Source organism: Oncorhynchus masou, chromosome 9 (assembly GCF_036934945.1).
Source record: "Oncorhynchus masou masou isolate Uvic2021 chromosome 9, UVic_Omas_1.1, whole genome shotgun sequence".
Classification (NCBI taxonomy): domain Eukaryota; kingdom Metazoa; phylum Chordata; class Actinopteri; order Salmoniformes; family Salmonidae; genus Oncorhynchus; species Oncorhynchus masou.
Window position 1 is genome coordinate 22589478 of NC_088220.1, and position 17513 is coordinate 22606990.

The following is a 17513-nucleotide window of genomic DNA, read 5'->3' on the forward strand; positions in this document are numbered from 1 at the left end:
TTTCACACCAAGACATCAAATAGCAGAGCCGCTACGCGCCACCAGTAGTACTAAAGCCACAGACCACTTTTATTCAGAACTTTTCAGATGTGGAGGGATCGGTTCACAGGCCCTTATTTCACCATCGCCACCCTGCTACATTCCCCATGGTGCAAGGGTCTGAGGTGAAAACACTGGTCTGAGTGTGTAGGTTAACATTACTACAACTGTTAGACCTACTCCATAGGTCCAATGTTAATGCATTGTTAACAACAAACAGATCCAAGGGACAGCACCACAGGACACTCATTTCACTATGGAAACTAACTAGAAACCACAATGGTCAGAGGCAAGTTCAAAGTCCACGGCAACAAGTGTATAGGAGACTCAAGAGGAATGCTCTTATGTCAGACACTACAGGAAGTTACTACAGTAGATATAACCCAGCTAGGCATGTTAGAAAAGGAAAAGGGTCTGTTTAGTGTATCTAAAGCAGACATTTCCACAGCCATTCAATGAAGTTATCAGCTTATCAAACACCCTATTATGTAAATTTTCTCAGAATGACGTACACCATGGATAACTCCATCGGGAAACATCCAATGGGACATCAGCACTACAGTACAATATGGGACATAATTATCACTGTTGTTTCTGGTTCCTGTGACAGATGCATACCTTGTGTTGTATTCCCCTGCCTTGCTTATGGACAACACCAAGGTCCCTGAAATACTCACTAATATCTGAATCAATATCTGAATGCATTCCATTTCAAAACATTCAATATGAGTGCTTTGAGTAATGCTTTTAATGTAGGGAGGAGGGTGGTAAGAGTGTTGCTTAAAATAGTTGTTGCGAGGATGCCACTAAAAACAGGTTAGTGTCCAAATACTCCAACCCCATTTCAGCTCAATGATACGCCACTCTACAAGATGTCCTAAGGTCGTATCACATGGTTTACTGCCCCCCATCACTGGAGAGATGAACATAAGACACGGACATACACCCAACTGGGCACAAATGTCAATTCAACGTTTCGCTGAAACAATGTTGATTCAACCAGTGTGTGCCCAGTGGGACCTGACCACGGCTTGTCAATCAGCATCAACATTATGGGAGGCCTCTCACCTGACTATACTCTTGTTCTATGGCAGCACGCTGTTTACTGAAGGACCTGGACAGAGAAAAATAAACATCACATCGAGGTTATGTCAGTGAACTGCATTTAGGCAGTAATTATATCATCTATCCATATATATATATATATATATATGTATATATCTCCGAGAGATAATTGTCAGAGAGCATTAGTCAGCATATACCTCTGTAAACACCCAGGAGGCCTGACCACATGCTAGACATCTGAAGATGTGTTCATAAATCCTTCTGTTTCACTCAGCATCGTTAGTGTCTATTGGTTCTTGTTGTGATTACACTTGAGTCATACACACAATATTATCAAATATGTTTAGTATGTATTATACAAACACAGGCTTCTGTAGGATGGGGGGGAAGGGGGGACAAGCAGGAGCAGGGTAGGGTAGATGGAGTAGGGGGTGGGACAGTGGGCCTTGCTGGGGTAGGGTGATGCAGGGTAAGTCAGGGTATAGCAGAAACAGGTAGGGAGGATGGGGCAGGGTGGGACAGGATGGTCACACCTGATGTCCTCCAGCAGTTCTACCTCCTGCTGCTGTTTGCTCTGCAGCCGTCCCACTTGCTCCGCAAAGGCCATCTTCACCTGCTGGGTCTCCTTCACCTGTCAATCAAAACAGTGACTCATACCTGTATCAGGACCGGCCAGCACCGGGACTAAATAAAATCAAAGTTTATTCGTCACGTGCACAGTGGATGTAAACAGTACAGTCTATCCAGTCAATAAAAATAAGTGATTATAATTTACAGTGAGGTCCAAAAGTATTGGGACAGATAAAATGTTTTTGTTGTTTTGTCTCTGTACTCCAGGACTTTGGATTTGAAATTATACAATGACTATGAGGTTAAAAGTGCAGACTGTCAGCTTTAATTTCAGGGTATTCTTATCCATATCGGGTGAACCGTTTAGAAATTACAGCACTTCTTCTACGTAGTATTAGACGGGGCAAGGACTCTTCAATGTGTCGAAATTGTTCCACAGGGATGTTGGCCCATGTTGATTTCAATGCTTCCCACAGTTGTATCAAGTTTGCTGGATGTCCCTTGGGCGATGGGCCATTTTTGATACACACGGGAAACTGTTCAGCATTAAAAACCTGGCGGCATTGCAGTTCTTGACAGAAACCGGTGCACCTGACACCTACTACCGTACCCCGTTCAAAGGCACTTACATTATTTTGTCTTGCCCATTCACCCTCTGAATGGCACACACACATGTGTGTCTCAATTGTCTCAAGGCTTTAAAATATTTATTTAACCTGTCTCCCCTGCATCTACACTGATTGAAGTGGATTTAACAAGTGACAGTCCTGGTCAGTCTATGTCATGGAAAGTGTTCTTAATGTTTTGTATACTCAATGTACAGTTGAAGTCGGACGTTTACATACACTTAGTCATTAAAACTTGTTTTTCAACCACTCTACAAATTTCTTGTTAACAAACTATAGTTTTGGCAAATAAGACATCTATTTTGTGCATGACACAGGTCATTTTTCAAACAATTGTTTACCAACAGATTATTTCACTTATAATTCACTGTATCATAATTCCAGTGGGTCAGGAGTTTACATACACTAAGTTGACTGTGCCTTTAAACAGCTTGGGAAAAATCCAGAAAATTATATCATGGCTTTAGAAGCTTCTGATAGGCTAATTGACATAATTTGAGTCAATTGGAGGTGTACCTGTGGATGTATTTCAAGGCCTACCTTCAAACTCAGTGCCTCTTTGCTTGACATCATGGGAAAATGCCAAGTTCTCAGAAAAAAAATTGTAGACCTCCACAAGTCTGGTTCATCTTTGGGAAAAATTTCCAAACGCCTGAAGGTACCACGTTCAGCTGAACAAACAATAGTACGCAAGTATAAACACCATGGGACCATGTAGCCGTCATACCGCTCAGGAAAGAGACGCGTTCTGTCTCCTAGAGATGAACGTACCTTGGTGCAAAAAGTGCAAATCAATCCCAGAACAATAGCAAAGGACCTTGTGAAGATGCTGGAGGAAACAGGTACAAAAGTATCTATATCCACAGTAAAACGAGTCCTATATTGACATAACCTGAAAGGCTGCTCAGCAAGGAAGAAGCCACTGCTCCAAAACCGCCGTATAAACGCCAGACTACGGTTTGCAACTGCACATGGGGAAACAGATTGTACTTTTTGGAGAAATGTCCTCTGGTCTGATGAAACAAAAATAGAACTGTTTGGCCATAATGACCATCATTATGTTCGGAGGAAAAAGGGGGAGGCTTGCAAGCCGAAGAACACCATACCAACCATAAAGCACGAGGGTGGGGGTGTTGTGGGGGTGCTTTGCTGCAGGAGGGACTGGTGCACTTCACAAAATAGATTGCATCATGAGGACGGGAAATCACAAAGCCCTGACCTCAACCCTATAGAAAATGTGTGGGCAGAACTGAAAAAGTGTGTGGGAGCAAGGAGGCCTACAAACCTGACTCAGGTACACCAGCTCTGTCAGGAGGAATGGGACAAAATTCTAAAAACGTATTGTGGGAAGCTTGTGGAAGGCTTCCCAAAACATTTGACCCAAGTTAAACAATTTAAAGGCAATGCTACTAAATACTAATTGAGTGTATGTAAACTTCTGACCCACTGGGAATGTGATGAAAGAAATAAAAGCTGAAATAAATAATTCACTCTGCTATTATTCTGACATTTCACATTCTTAAAATAAAGTGGTGATCCTAACTGACCTAAGACAGGGAATTTTTACTAGGATTAAATGTCAGCAATTGTGAAAAAACAAGTTTAAATGTATTTGGCTAAGGTGTATGTAAACTTCCGACTTCAACTGAATATGTGTTTTAAAGTAGTCAAAAGTTGTATATCTGGTTCCATATTCATAGCATGAAATGACTACAACAAGCTTGTGACTCTACCAATGATGGATGCATTTGCAGTTTGTTTTGGTTGTGTTTCAGATTATTTTGTGCCCAATAGAAATGAATGGTACACAATGCATAGTGTTATTTTGTAGTCACTTTTATTTTAAATAAGAATATGTTTCTAAACACTTCTACATTAATGTGGATGCTACCATGGTTAATGGATAATCATGACTGAAATGTGAATGATGAGTGAGAAAGTTACAGATGCACAAAGACCATACCCCCAAGACATGCTAACCTCTCACCATTACCAATAACAGGGGAGGTTATACAAAATGTTTTGGGGGGTATGATATTTATGGGGGTGAGTGCTGAATTGTTGTCCCAGTCCGCCTCTGGGTACATCAGCTGAAGACTTCAGTCTGAAGGTCAGAGTCAGCAACATCAGCGAACTAGTAGCCACTTAGCTCCGACACGGAGCCTGTACATGCACTATGTTCATTAATTCATTAACTCTCTATCGCTCTCTCACTCTATCGCTCTGTCTCTCTCTTTCTCTCTGTGTTATTGTGAATTGTGGACATCAGAATATAAGCAATTGCAGAATTAATGGTGCAAAATGTGCGTTGAGCATCATAAGGATGCTGACATCATTACTTGGAACCTACGAAAATGCCACAAGTGAAAACGACCAAATTCAAATTAAGACTACTTCACAGGAGTAGGACTTTTCTAAACATGTTCTACTAAACAGTTCACCTCTTGTGAAATAATTCGCAATAACAACTTGCATTTTCAGAAACTTTACAATTATGTCAAATGTACTGTGCCAAATGAAAATAGAATAGAGATGTCAGAGGTACTTTCAACGTATTTCAACCTCTCTATGGTATTGCGACTTGCCACAGTTCATTTCGTTTGACATAATTGTGAAGTTAAAAACATGTAAATTGTTATTGCAAATTCTTGTAAAATTCTTACCTTTCTGGGAGGAGGTTGCATTTTCGGATTATTTAGCGTCTCCTTTTTATTGAAGCACAATAGCCTACTTCCCGAAAGCTTTTGACACACTAAAGCATCTCTAGGTAGGTGGAGCATTACTTTGGACTAGCTGTTTTACATGCTCCAAACCCCCCTAATGGAATAGTGCCACCTAGCGGGCACGTATAATGCTGTCCTCCAATAGTTTCACTTTTGATCGCCAGGAGCCACATATGCTGTTAAGTTTTTTTGTTGGGGTGCCTAGAAGAGCCTAGGAAGGTGGCATGAGAAGCTACCTAGGTATGAAGCCACATCAAACAACTCAAGTAGTCCAATGTCCAAAAACATCCAATGATTTCTTTATTGTTTATTACATTATTTGTATAATGTTGGTTTAGGATGAGATAGAAATTGTCTTTGTTTCTAACCACTAGAATTGAAAGATCAACACCAGAAAGTAAAGGTCAACCAACGATATGGCTCTAATATTCTTCAGATAGATTTATCTGTGATGCACTTTGCCATATATAGACCTACATTCAGACCTAGGCTATAGTATCTAATTTACTGGTAATTTCACAATCAGGTCAATACAGGAACAGCAAAAGCAATACAATTTCAAATGGATAAATAGTTAATAAAGAAATGATAAACAAAATAATATAGAATCAAATGTTGTTATAGTTGATCAGTTGTGTGTAGAGCGGAGGTGTTGATAAATTCGAACACTTGTTTCAGCTGCTGCAGGAACATCTTCGGAGACACCACTGGTTCACAGTGCAGGGCCAGTTGAAAGCCCTTCAATGACAGAGAATAACACATACATCTGGTAAGATCTTTGTAATTGTGAACAATGTAACAGTAATTTCATGGCTTTTCAGTTATCTCTGCCATGTCCAGAATGTCATTATAGTCTAAGAACAAATATTTCTTTAACCCTTTTTTTTCATGATATCCAGTTGGTAGTTAGAGTCTTGTCCCATTGCTGCAACTCCCGTACGGATACGGGAGAGAGCCATGCGTCCTCCGAATCACGACCCTCTACACTGCTTCTTGACACAGTGCTCGCTTAACCCGGAAGCCAGCCACACCAATGTGTCAGAGGAAACACTGTACAACTGGTGACCATGTCAGCATGCATGCACCCGGCCCGCCACAGGAGTTGCTAGAGCGCATTGGGACAGGGACATCCCGGCCGGCCAAACCCTCCCCTAACCGCTAGGCCAATTGTGTGTCGTCTCATGGGTCTCCCAGTCGCGGCCAGCTGCGACACAGCCTGTCGAACCCGGATCTGTAGTGACGTCTCAAGCACTGCAGTGCTTTAGACCGGTGCGCCACTCGGGGGGGCCATCTAAGAACAATTCGGTGCATTTTGAACAATTCTGTGCATGTTGAGGGGAGATAACTTACCTTGGACCAATGAATCCCTAATCTTTTCTTCAGTAGGCCTGCGATACGATGCACACTCTGCAGTGACTCCAGTCCCTGTTTGAAGTAGTCTGCTGTGCATGTTCCCTATTAAAAGTAACAGAAGAAAAGAGTTACAAAGGTACACATTGCATGACATCCCACTGGGCACAGACGTCAATTCAATGTCTATTCCACGTTGGTTCAACGTAATTTCATTGAAATTTTGTGGAAGCCATATTGATTCAACCAGTGTGTGCCCAGTGGGATGGCTCTACTTACTGTAACTCTAATTAACATTTTATGTTTCTCTTACCACTGATGTGATGGGGATTTGGAGACACTGGCATTTTAGATCCTACAGAGATAAGTAAATGTTAGAAAACACAGTTGACAGAATTGTTTAATATAACAATTGTACTGCAATACATACATCTAGGTTGACATTCCTTTAGCAGAGACCAATCCATCACATTAGGAATTCATATACTGTGATATGTAGTGGCAGGTATAAGGTGAATTCACCAATTTGTAAGTCGCTCTGGATAAGAGCGTCTGCCAAATGACTTAAATGTAAATGTAAATGTAGGTAGCCTAGTGATTAGAGCGTTGGGCCAGTAATCAAAAGGTTGCTGGATCAAGCTGACAAGGTTGTTCCCCAGTAGGCTGTCATTGTAAATAAGAATTTGTTCTTAACTGACTTGCCTAGTTAAATAAAGCCTTTTTTTTACAAAAAATATAAATGAGACAACACAACCAAGTTTTGCTAATTGAAATGAGAAACCAAAGGAAGTTAGTGCAGCCTGTGGTAGGAGGCTATGTTGTATCTGTGTGTATTCTGATTGAGATAAGCAATGTCACAAGAGAGATTAGAGATGCTCTAGCAGCTTTGCTTTTCAAAAAAAGTGTTTCATGAAGTGCACAGCGTACATAAGAATCAGACAACCATGTCTAGCAGTGAGATGTGTTTAACCTAGAGTACATTGAAGTGAAGAATAGATTGAGACAATTATCCAAGATTGTTATGGACTCACCATTCCAGATGTGCTGCAGCCTTCAGGACAGTTCTGTGGTTCAGGACACAAAGGTAACATTGGTTACATTAATTTCATCTCCAAAAGTTGTCAGGACTTTTCAATTGTTGAAAATGTTTTTGTGCAATAATAACTGTCTTACCTTAAGTGCTCCATCAATGTAAGATTTTATATCTTTAACATGCTCCAGAGATCTTCCTAGGCGTTGTACTGGAGATGAGGTGGCCAGGCTAATCATCATTGAGAGCAGCAGAAGTATTGTACCTTTGTGTATTGCCATTTTTCTATTGATGAACCCAAGTAGACGACTGATGCCTAATGACTTGGTTCTGGACCTGTGTGGCAGCATTTAAGACCCATTGTTGAAATTTCCAAGCTTTTGGGGAATCCCTGTTGCCAGTTTTCTCACTATAATTATTTGTCATACTATATTCTCCCACACAGGCAACTTTAGTTTGATGCTATGGCATGAGTCTATGTGCCACTGTTAACCACATATCACTGAAATCATTTGTGTCATTTCCTTGGGAAATTGATCTTCCATCTTTCTGGCAGGAACTTAGTCATTATTTACTACTTAGTTTTATTATCTAAACTATTCATTCATTTACATAAAGAGCCTTTGACAATCTTACAGACTAAGAAAATCAGCACCCCATAAATATTGACATATCATTTTAAATAGGCAATCAGCGATTGGAACATCAATTTTTTTACTTAAAACTTAATTACACTACACAATCAATTTGATGTTATTTTAATGGACAATAAATGTTATGTTCTTTCAAAAACAAGGACATTTCTGGCCCCAAACTTTCTAACGGTAGTGTATATAACAATATTAGTGATATATTAATGATATATTCTTGTGTATTTTATTTTATTTGTATTTTTATTTAGGAAGGTCTCTTAAGCAAGCATTTCACGGTAAAGTCTACACAAGTTGTATTCAGCACATGTGACATATACAATTGGATTTGATTTGATATATGCCCATTGATCCTTGAATATTGTCAGAATGTGTGCATACTGGTAGCGAAGTCAGGTGCAGGAGAGCAGAGATTTGTGAACAGGTGCACACTTTATTTAGGCAAAAGTGCAAAACGTGCAAAACAGTCACAAGAATAATGTTCAACAATAAACATCTTCGTGAAAAATAACACTGAAAAAACAAGCCAGTCTGGCACGTCAACAACACACACGTAACACAAACAATCTCACACAAAGCCATGATGGGGAACAGAGGAATAAATACATGTAGATTGATTGGGGAATGAAAACCAGGTGTGCAGGGAACAAGACAAAATAAATGGATACATGAAAAATGGAGCGGCAATAGCTAGAAAGCCGGTGACGTCGACCGCCGAACGCCACCCGAACAAGGAGAGGAGCCGACTTCAGCAGAAGTCGTGACAGTACCCCCCGGCGCAAGGCTCCAGCGGTGCGTCGACACCGGCCTTGGGGACGACCCGGAGGGCGAGGCGCAGGGCGATCCGGCCGGCGATGGTGGAATTCTCGCAGCAGCTCAGGGTAAAATACATCAGCCACCGGAACCCAACACCTCTCCTCCGGACCGTACCCCTCCCACTCCACGAGGTACTGAAGGCCCCTTGCCCAATGCCTCGAATCCAGGATGGAATGGACGGAGTATGCCGTGGCCCCCTCGATGTCCAGAGGGGACGGAGCAACCTCCCGCACCTTAGACGCCTGGAGCGGACCAGCCAAGCTGTAACCTGTAACATACCTTGTTCACTCTCCTCAGGACTTTGAACCGCGGGCCCAGCTTCCGGCAGGGCAGGCTTCGGGTCGAGAGCCAGACCCTGTCCCCCGGTGCGAACACTGGGGCCTCACTGCAGTGACGGTCTGCGCTGGTCTTTTGGCGCAGCGCGGCCTGCTGGAGGTGACCATGGGCGGCTTCCCAGGTCTCCTCCGCACGCCTGAACCAATCGTCCACCGCAGGAGCCTTGGTCTGACTCTGATGCCACGGTGCCAGAACCGGCTGGACCAACCCGGCATTGACCGGCAGTGTGCCCTCTGCGGCCACGGATGTTGCATGTTAAGGTCCCTCCTCCAGCCTCCCTATGCGCAGCCCCTCCCAACTCCATGGGCACCGGAGCGGGAGTGCTGGGAGATGGAACCGACACAGCCCCCTCAGGACGTCCATGGATGACCAGCAGGTTATCCAACCGGCTGGACAGATCCACCAGTTGGTCAAAGGTGATGGTGGCATCCCTGCAAGCCAGCTCCCATCGGACGTCCTCACGCAGGCTGCATCGATAGTGGTCGATGAGGGCCCTGTCGTTCCATCCTGCACCAGCGGCCAAGGTCCGGAACTCCAGCGCTCCTCGTCCCCTGCCTCAAAGGGAAATGTCGTTCCCCCGCCACTCTACCTTCGGGCGGATGGTCAAAGACGGCTCCTCGAAGTGGTCCAACGCCGCGCCGCGTCTTCCTCTCCCCACACGGCGTTAGCCCACTCCAGAGCTCCATGAGATGAGGGCGGATACTCTCTCCCTTCCTGAGGGAGCTAGGTGAACGGTGACCAGGTATAGGTCCAGTTATAAAAGGAACCCCTGGCACTGTGCGGCCGTCCCATCATACTCCCTGGGAAGGGAGAGATGCATCGCACTGGATCTGGATCCAGATGGGACGGGTAGAGATAACCCCGGTTGCGCTGGTCGAGGTGCTGGAGAAACTTCCTGCCTCTCCCAGCGGTCCATGGTCTGGACAACGCGATCCATCATGGCACCGAGATGATGTAGCATTGCCATGTGTTCCTGGACGTGCTCCTCAACTCCTCTGACCGGGGTACCTGCTCCTGCTGACTCCATGGTAGGTGTACGATTCTGTCAGAAGTGTGCGTACTGGTAGCGAAGTCAGGTGCAGAAGAGCAGAGATTTGTGAACAGGCGCACACTTTATTTAGGCAAAGTGCAAAACGAGCAAAAAAGTCACAAAAATGATGTTCAACAAAATAAATATCTTCATGAAACATAACACAGAAAAAACAAGCCAGTTTGGCGCATCAACAACACACACGTAACACAAACAATATTACACAAAGACATGATGGGGAACAGAGGAATAAATACATGTAGATTGATTGGGGAATGAAAACCAGGTGTGCAGGGAACAAGACAAAACGTCGACCGCCGAACGCTGCCCGAGCAAGGAGAGGAGCCGACTCCGGCGGATGTCGTGACAAATAGAACTTATACATGCCTCATGACCTTAGTTCAACTGTAGCACCTCATCAGAACCCAAAAATAAAAGCTTGTTTTATTCCATTGTATAAAAAAGTGAAACTCTTAACAGACACAATATAGCCTCAAAACATGGTAAAAAACTATATTTGCGATATCATTGTTGGTCAATCCTTGAATTCATAGCTCTGTCTATGAATTTGAGAGTGGTTACATTTCTCCAATCCCATCCCTCAGCTATTTACTGAAACAGTGGTGGGGTGAACACTTGTATGAACTGCAGATTGCCCCTTGAACAAGAAATGCCAACCTTTGGTTATAAACAGGTGCTATCTTTTACTATACAGCGATGCATGCTGATAGATGGTAAAATCAAACATTATTAACCACATCAAACACAACACTTGGCTTTCCCTGTGATGAGCCGTTTACAGAAAATTCTGATGCCCACACCAGCAACGTGCTTTTCAAAAAAGGTCACTCTACACATCAACCTGAATCACTGACATGCTAGGAAAAAGTGAAGATAAGAACTTGGGTTGAAGAGGTTATTTTCTTTGAAAGCAATACCAACTGATATGTCATTGTGCACAGACCAAATTTATTAAGGAACTGTTGTTGAAATAACGCTAAAAGGAGTCAAAAAATAACAATTCATTTAAAAACATCATACCTGTTACAGTTATATCACAAATTGATATATTACACTGCATTCAAGATGTTAATGGAATGGAATTGAACATACAGTAACATCAGTTAGTTTTCTTCCTCAGCTTAGTCTAGTTTAACAAAACACTGACCTTTTATTAAACAATAGTGAGCTATATTCTTTAGATTAGACTATGGTGAGCTATATTCTTTAGATTAGACTATGGTGAGCTATATTCTTTAGATTAGACTATGGTGAGCTATATTCTTTAGATTAGACTATGGTGAGCTATATTCTTTAGATTAGACTATGGTGAGCTATATTCTTTAGATTAGACTATGGTGAGCTATATTCTTTAGATTAGATAGTGAGCTATATTTTTTGGATTAGACTATGGTGAGCTATATTCTTTGGATTAGACTATGGTGAGCTATATTCTTTAGATTAGACTATGGTGAGCTATATTCTTTAGATTAGATAGTGAGCTATATTCTTTGGATTAGACTATGGTGAGCTATATTCTTTAGATTAGACTATGGTGAGCTATATTCTTTAGATTAGATAGTGAGCTATATTCTTTAGATTAGATAGTGAGCTATATTCTTTGGAGTAGACTATGGTGAGCTATATTCTTTAGATTAGACTATGGTGAGCTATATTCTTTAGATTAGATAGTGAACTATATTCTTTAGATTAGACTATGGTGAGCTATATTCTTTAGATTAGATAGTGAGCTATATTCTTTGGATTAGACTATGGTGAGCTATATTCTTTAGATTAGACTATGGTGAGCTATATTCTTTAGATTAGATAGTGAGCTATATTTTTTGGATTAGACTATGGTGAGCTATATTCTTTAGATTAGACTATGGTGAGCTATATTCTTTAGATTAGACTATGGTGAGCTATATTCTTTAGATTAGACTATGGTGAGCTATATTCTTTAGATTAGATAGTGAGCTATATTTTTTGGATTAGACTATGGTGAGCTATATTCTTTGGATTAGACTATGGTGAGCTATATTCTTTAGATTAGACTATGGTGAGCTATATTCTTTGGATTAGATAGTGAGCTATATTCTTTGGATTATACTATGGTGAGCTATATCCTTTAGATTAGACTATAGATTCTTTAGATTAGATAGTGAGCTATATTCTTTAGATTAGATAGTGAGCTATATTCTTTGGATTAGACTATGGTGAGCTATATTCTTTAGATTAGACTATGGTGAGCTATATTCTTTAGATTAGATAGTGAGCTATATTCTTTGGATTATACTATGGTGAGCTATATTCTTTAGATTAGACTATGGTGAGCTATATTCTTTGGATTAGACTATGGTGAGCTATATTCTTTAGATTAGACTATGGTGAGCTATATTCTTTGGATTAGACTATGGTGAGCTATATTCTTTAGATTAGACTATGGTGAGCTATATTCTTTAGATTAGACTATGGTGAGCTATATTCTTTGGATTAGACTATGGTGAGCTATATTCTTTGGATTAGACTATGGTGAGCTACATTCTTTAGATTAGACAGTGAGCTATATTCTTTATATTAGACAGTGAGCTATATTCCTTAGATTAGACAGTGAGCTATATTCTTTATATTAGACTATGGTGAGCTATATTCTTTAGATTAGATAGTGAGCTATATTCTTTGGAGTAGACTATGGTGAGCTATATTCTTTAGATTAGACTATGGTGAGCTACATTCTTTAGATTAGATAGTGAGCTATATTCTTTGGATTATACTATGGTGAGCTATATTCTTTAGATTAGACTATGGTGCGCTATATTCTTTGGATTAGACTATGGTGAGCTATATTCTTTAGATTAGACTATGGTGAGCTATATTCTTTGGATTAGACTATGGTGAGCTATATTCTTTATATTAGACAGTGAGCTATATTCCTTAGATTAGACAGTGAGCTATATTCTTTATATTAGACTATGGTGAGCTATATTCTTTAGATTAGACTATGGTGAGCTATATTCTTTAGATTAGACAGTGAGCTATATTCTTTATATTAGACAGTGAGCTATATTCCTTAGATTAGACAGTGAGCTATATTCTTTATATTAGACTATGGTGAGCTATATTCTTTAGATTAGACTATGGGGAGCTATATTCTTAAGCAAAGAGTTCATTTCCTTAAATTCTACACATTTAGCCAAGAATGGAGACAAGATTTTGGCATTTTATAAATTACTTCATGCAATTCTACAAATTTTGCCATGAGACGAAGAGAAAAAATTGCATTTTATAGCTAATTCCCTGCAGTTCTACACATTTTGCCAAAGGGTGGAAAGAAAATGTTGCTGTTTTTAATATGAGACATGAGCAAGCGTGACTAACAAAATCAATGGGGGCCAGCCGGGCGATAATTCAACCATGATTAATACCAGTTCAGATAGCTGGCCGCTAGACTAACTTACCAATCTAAAAAATGTTAGCTGAAATGGTCTAATTGAGTGACTATCAGTGACTGACATAAACAAGAAAAAAACTGCTGATGCACAACCAAAATGTTGAAATTTAACTTAATTGATCAGCGGGCCTACAAAAGGGGTGTCTGTGGGCCGCCAGTTGCCCATCCCTTCTATAGTGTAACATTTTATTTTACAAGATAGATCAAGTTGCCTGAATTCTAGGTCTAGTCCTGGACAATGTACCTCCACGAGGCACATAACACATAGCAGGGAATTGGTACTGGCTGAAGATCCAACATTGTTGACCATTATGACACAATATAACTACTCCTCTACATCCTGTGTTGTGCTCTGTTGATGATGAGGGGGATCCAGAGTTGATATAGCTACTCCTCTACATCCTGTGTTGTGCTCTGTTGATGATGAAGGGGATCCAGAGTTGATATAGCTACTCCTCTACATCCTGTGTTGTGCTCTGTTGATGATGAAGGGGATCCAGAGTTGATATAGCTACTCCTCTACATCCTGTGTTGTGCTCTGTTGATGATGAAGGGGATCCAGAGTTGATATAGCTACTCCTCTACATCCTGTGTTGTGCTCTGTTGATGATGAAGGGGATCCAGAGTTGATATAGCTACTCCTCTACATCCTGTGTTGTGCTCTGTTGATGATGAAGGGGATCCAGAGTTGATATAGCTACTCCTCTACATCCTGTGTTGTGCTGTGTTGATGATGAGGGGATCCAGAGTTGATATAGCTACTCCTCTACATCCTGTGTTGTGCTCTGTTGATGATGAGGGGATCCAGAGTTGATATAGCTACTCCTCTACATCCTGTGTTGTGCTCTGTTGATGATGAGGGGATCCAGAGTTGATATAGCTACTCCTCTACATCCTGTGTTGTGCTCTGTTGATGATGAGGGGATCCAGAGTTGTCCTTTTAACTGTGTGGTGCATGATTTCTGAGGGTTGAATGTTGATGTGCTGTAGATTCTTGACCCAATAAAGGGGATTTAAAACTGGTCTATTCATTCAAGGAACTCACTCTTCAGGCTCCCTTCACTGTCTGAGAAGTTCAGCAGCTCCTCCAGCTCATCCCCTGTGTCATCTTCCTCCTCCTCTGCCTCCTGGGACATCTGGGGCTTCCCCTCACCTTTCCCTCCCAACTCCAGGTAGCCCTTGGCTGTGGGGTTAGGCCCTCCGCTCCGTATACCAGCCTCTGCCTTAGCCTTGGTGCCTTGCATCGTAGACGTGTGCTCCTCCCAGACTGGTGTCCCCCCTGGACTGCCACCTCCTGGCCGGGTGCCTGCCTCTCCACTGGGGGCTTCTGCACTGGGGGCCAGTGACACCGCAGACTTGCTGGTACACAGCCCCATGAAGGTCTGCTTTTCTTGTGCAAGCTTACCCTCACTATTTCTCTCACACACTCCCTAGACTAGTGATGCACTGTGCGTTCTTGATGAGACTGGCTAAAACTGGGCATTACTACTGGTGTCTGTGTTGCTTCCAAGAGAGGAAGAGGAGTACCCTATTCAGTATTTTCCATAACAGCCGTTTTGAACAGAAGCTTTTGTTCTTCGGGTTCAGCTGGGTTTCAGAGAGCCCTTGACTTAAGACTAGTATCAAGACAGCTTGCCAGGGAAGTCTGTTGGTCGCAGTCAACCTCAGCTCTCAGAGCACACACCTAATCTAAATCATAGCATCTCTTAATCATAGCATATACTTATCATGCAGTGTTATTCAGACTATTTGTAAATGCTCTTTTTGGACACAATTTCTCTAAAAAGCTTCCAAAGGTGTGATGTTAACATTTCATCCGTTTTAAATCAATAAATACATTGATAAAATATAATAATAATTATTGATGTAGAATTGAATTAATTACAATTATATGGATTAGGAGTCAGGTATAGTTCACAGCTATTAATGTATCATGGACAAACACATGTAACAATTACATGAGATTATAATTCTGGGTTTCCAAGATTACACCACTACAAATGAGCTTTTTCTCTACTCATAATTATGTTTAAAAAGTGAATAATATACCTTTACCGTGTCATTTATTTTTCTCTGAAAGGAGAGGAGGCGCTTATCTAACAGTGGCATGACCACAGGTGAGCCTCGTTTACAAAATCACTTTGTTGAATTACCACCCTGTTTCAATCCCTCATTATATGGGGGGAATTATTTCTCAAATATTATCTAGTGGGAAAGCCAAATCATCTTACTGTGATGTTAATAGTTCTGGATCATTTACTATACAGGATAGTTATGTACAGTTGAGGTCGGAAGTCAGGTTGGAGTCATTAAAATCTGTTTTTCAACCACTCCACAAATTTCTTGTTAACAAACTATAGTTTGGCAAGTTGGTTAGGACATCTACTTCGTGCATGACACAAGTAATTTTTCCAACAATTGTTTACAGACACATTATTTCACTTATAATTTACTGTATCACAATTCCAGTGTGTCAGAAGTGTATGTACACAAAGTTGACTGTGTCTTTAAACAGCTTGGAAAATATCAGAAAATTATGCCATGGCTTTAGAAGCTTCTGATAGGCTAATTGACATCATTTGAGTCAATTGGAGGTGTACCTGTGGATGTATTTCAAGGCCTACCTTCAAACTCAGCCAAGTTCTCAGAAAAAAATTGTAGACCTCCACAAGTCTGATCCAATGCCTGAAGTTACCATGTTCCTCTGTACAAACAATAGTACGCGAGTATAATCACCATGGGACCACGCAGCCATCATACCGCTCAGGAAGAAGACACGTTCTGTCTCCTAGAGATGAATGTACTTTGACGCAAAAAGTGCAAATCAATCACAGAACAACAGCAAAGGACCTTGTGAAGATGCTGGAGGAAACGGGTACAAAATTATCTATATCCACAGGAAAATGAGTCCTATATTGGCGTAACCTGAAAGGCCACTCAGCAAGGAAAAAGCCACTGCTCCAAAACCGCCATAAAAAACTGCACATGGGGACAAAGATCATACTTTTTGGAGAAATGTCATCTGGTCTGATGAAACAAAAATAGAACTGTTTGGCCATAATGACCATTGTTATGTTTGGAGGGAAAAGGGGGAGGCTTGCAAACCGACGAACACCATCCCAACCGTGAAGCACGGGGGGTGGCAGCATCATGTTGTGGGGGTGCTTTGCTGCAGGAGGGACTGGTGCAATTCACAAAATAGATGACATCATGAGGAAGGGAAATTATGTGGATATATTGAAGCAGCATCTCAAGACATCAGTCAGGAAGTTAAAGCTTGGTCGCAAATGGGTCTTCCAAATGGACAATGACCCCAAGCATACTTCCAAAGTTGTGGAGTCCAGGTATTGGAGTGGCCATCACAAAGCCCTGACCTCAATCCCATAGAACTTTTGTGGGCAGAACTGAAAAAGTGTGTGCGAATATGGAGGCCTACAAACCTGACTCAGTTACACCACCTCTATCAGGCGGAATTGGCCAGAATTCACCCAACTTATTGTGGTAAGCTTGTGGAAGGCTACCCAAAACATTTGACCCAAGTTAAACAATTTAAAGGCAATGCTACTAAATACTAATTGAGTGTATGTAAACTTCTGACCCACTGGGAATGTGATGAAATAAATAAAAGCTGAAATAAATAATTCACTCTACTATTATTCTGACATTTCACATTCCTTAAATAAAGTGGTGATCCTAACTGACCTAAGACAGGGAATTTTTACTAGGATTAAATGTCAGGAATTGTGAAAAACTGAGTTTAAATGTGTTTGGCTAAGGTGTATGTAACCTTCCGACTTCAACTGTAGTTAGCCTACATAACACCAACT

At 41.3% G+C, this 17513-nt stretch overlaps 1 protein-coding gene across 2 annotated transcripts in view; it reads right to left on the minus strand.

The window, feature by feature from the left end:
* LOC135545684 (F-BAR and double SH3 domains protein 1-like) overlaps positions 1-5068 on the minus strand; it is a 38092-nt gene extending 33024 nt beyond the window's left edge. For both annotated transcript variants that reach the window (XM_064973476.1, XM_064973477.1), the window contains exons 1-3: positions 4964-5068; positions 1638-1735; positions 1108-1153 (exon numbers count right to left, since the gene is read on the minus strand). In XM_064973476.1, coding sequence (XP_064829548.1) covers positions 1108-1153; positions 1638-1735; positions 4964-4984 — 165 coding nt within the window. In that variant the 5' untranslated portion in view covers positions 4985-5068. The remainder of the gene's footprint in view (positions 1-1107; positions 1154-1637; positions 1736-4963) is intronic.
* Positions 5069-17513: the final 12445 nt, after the last annotated feature.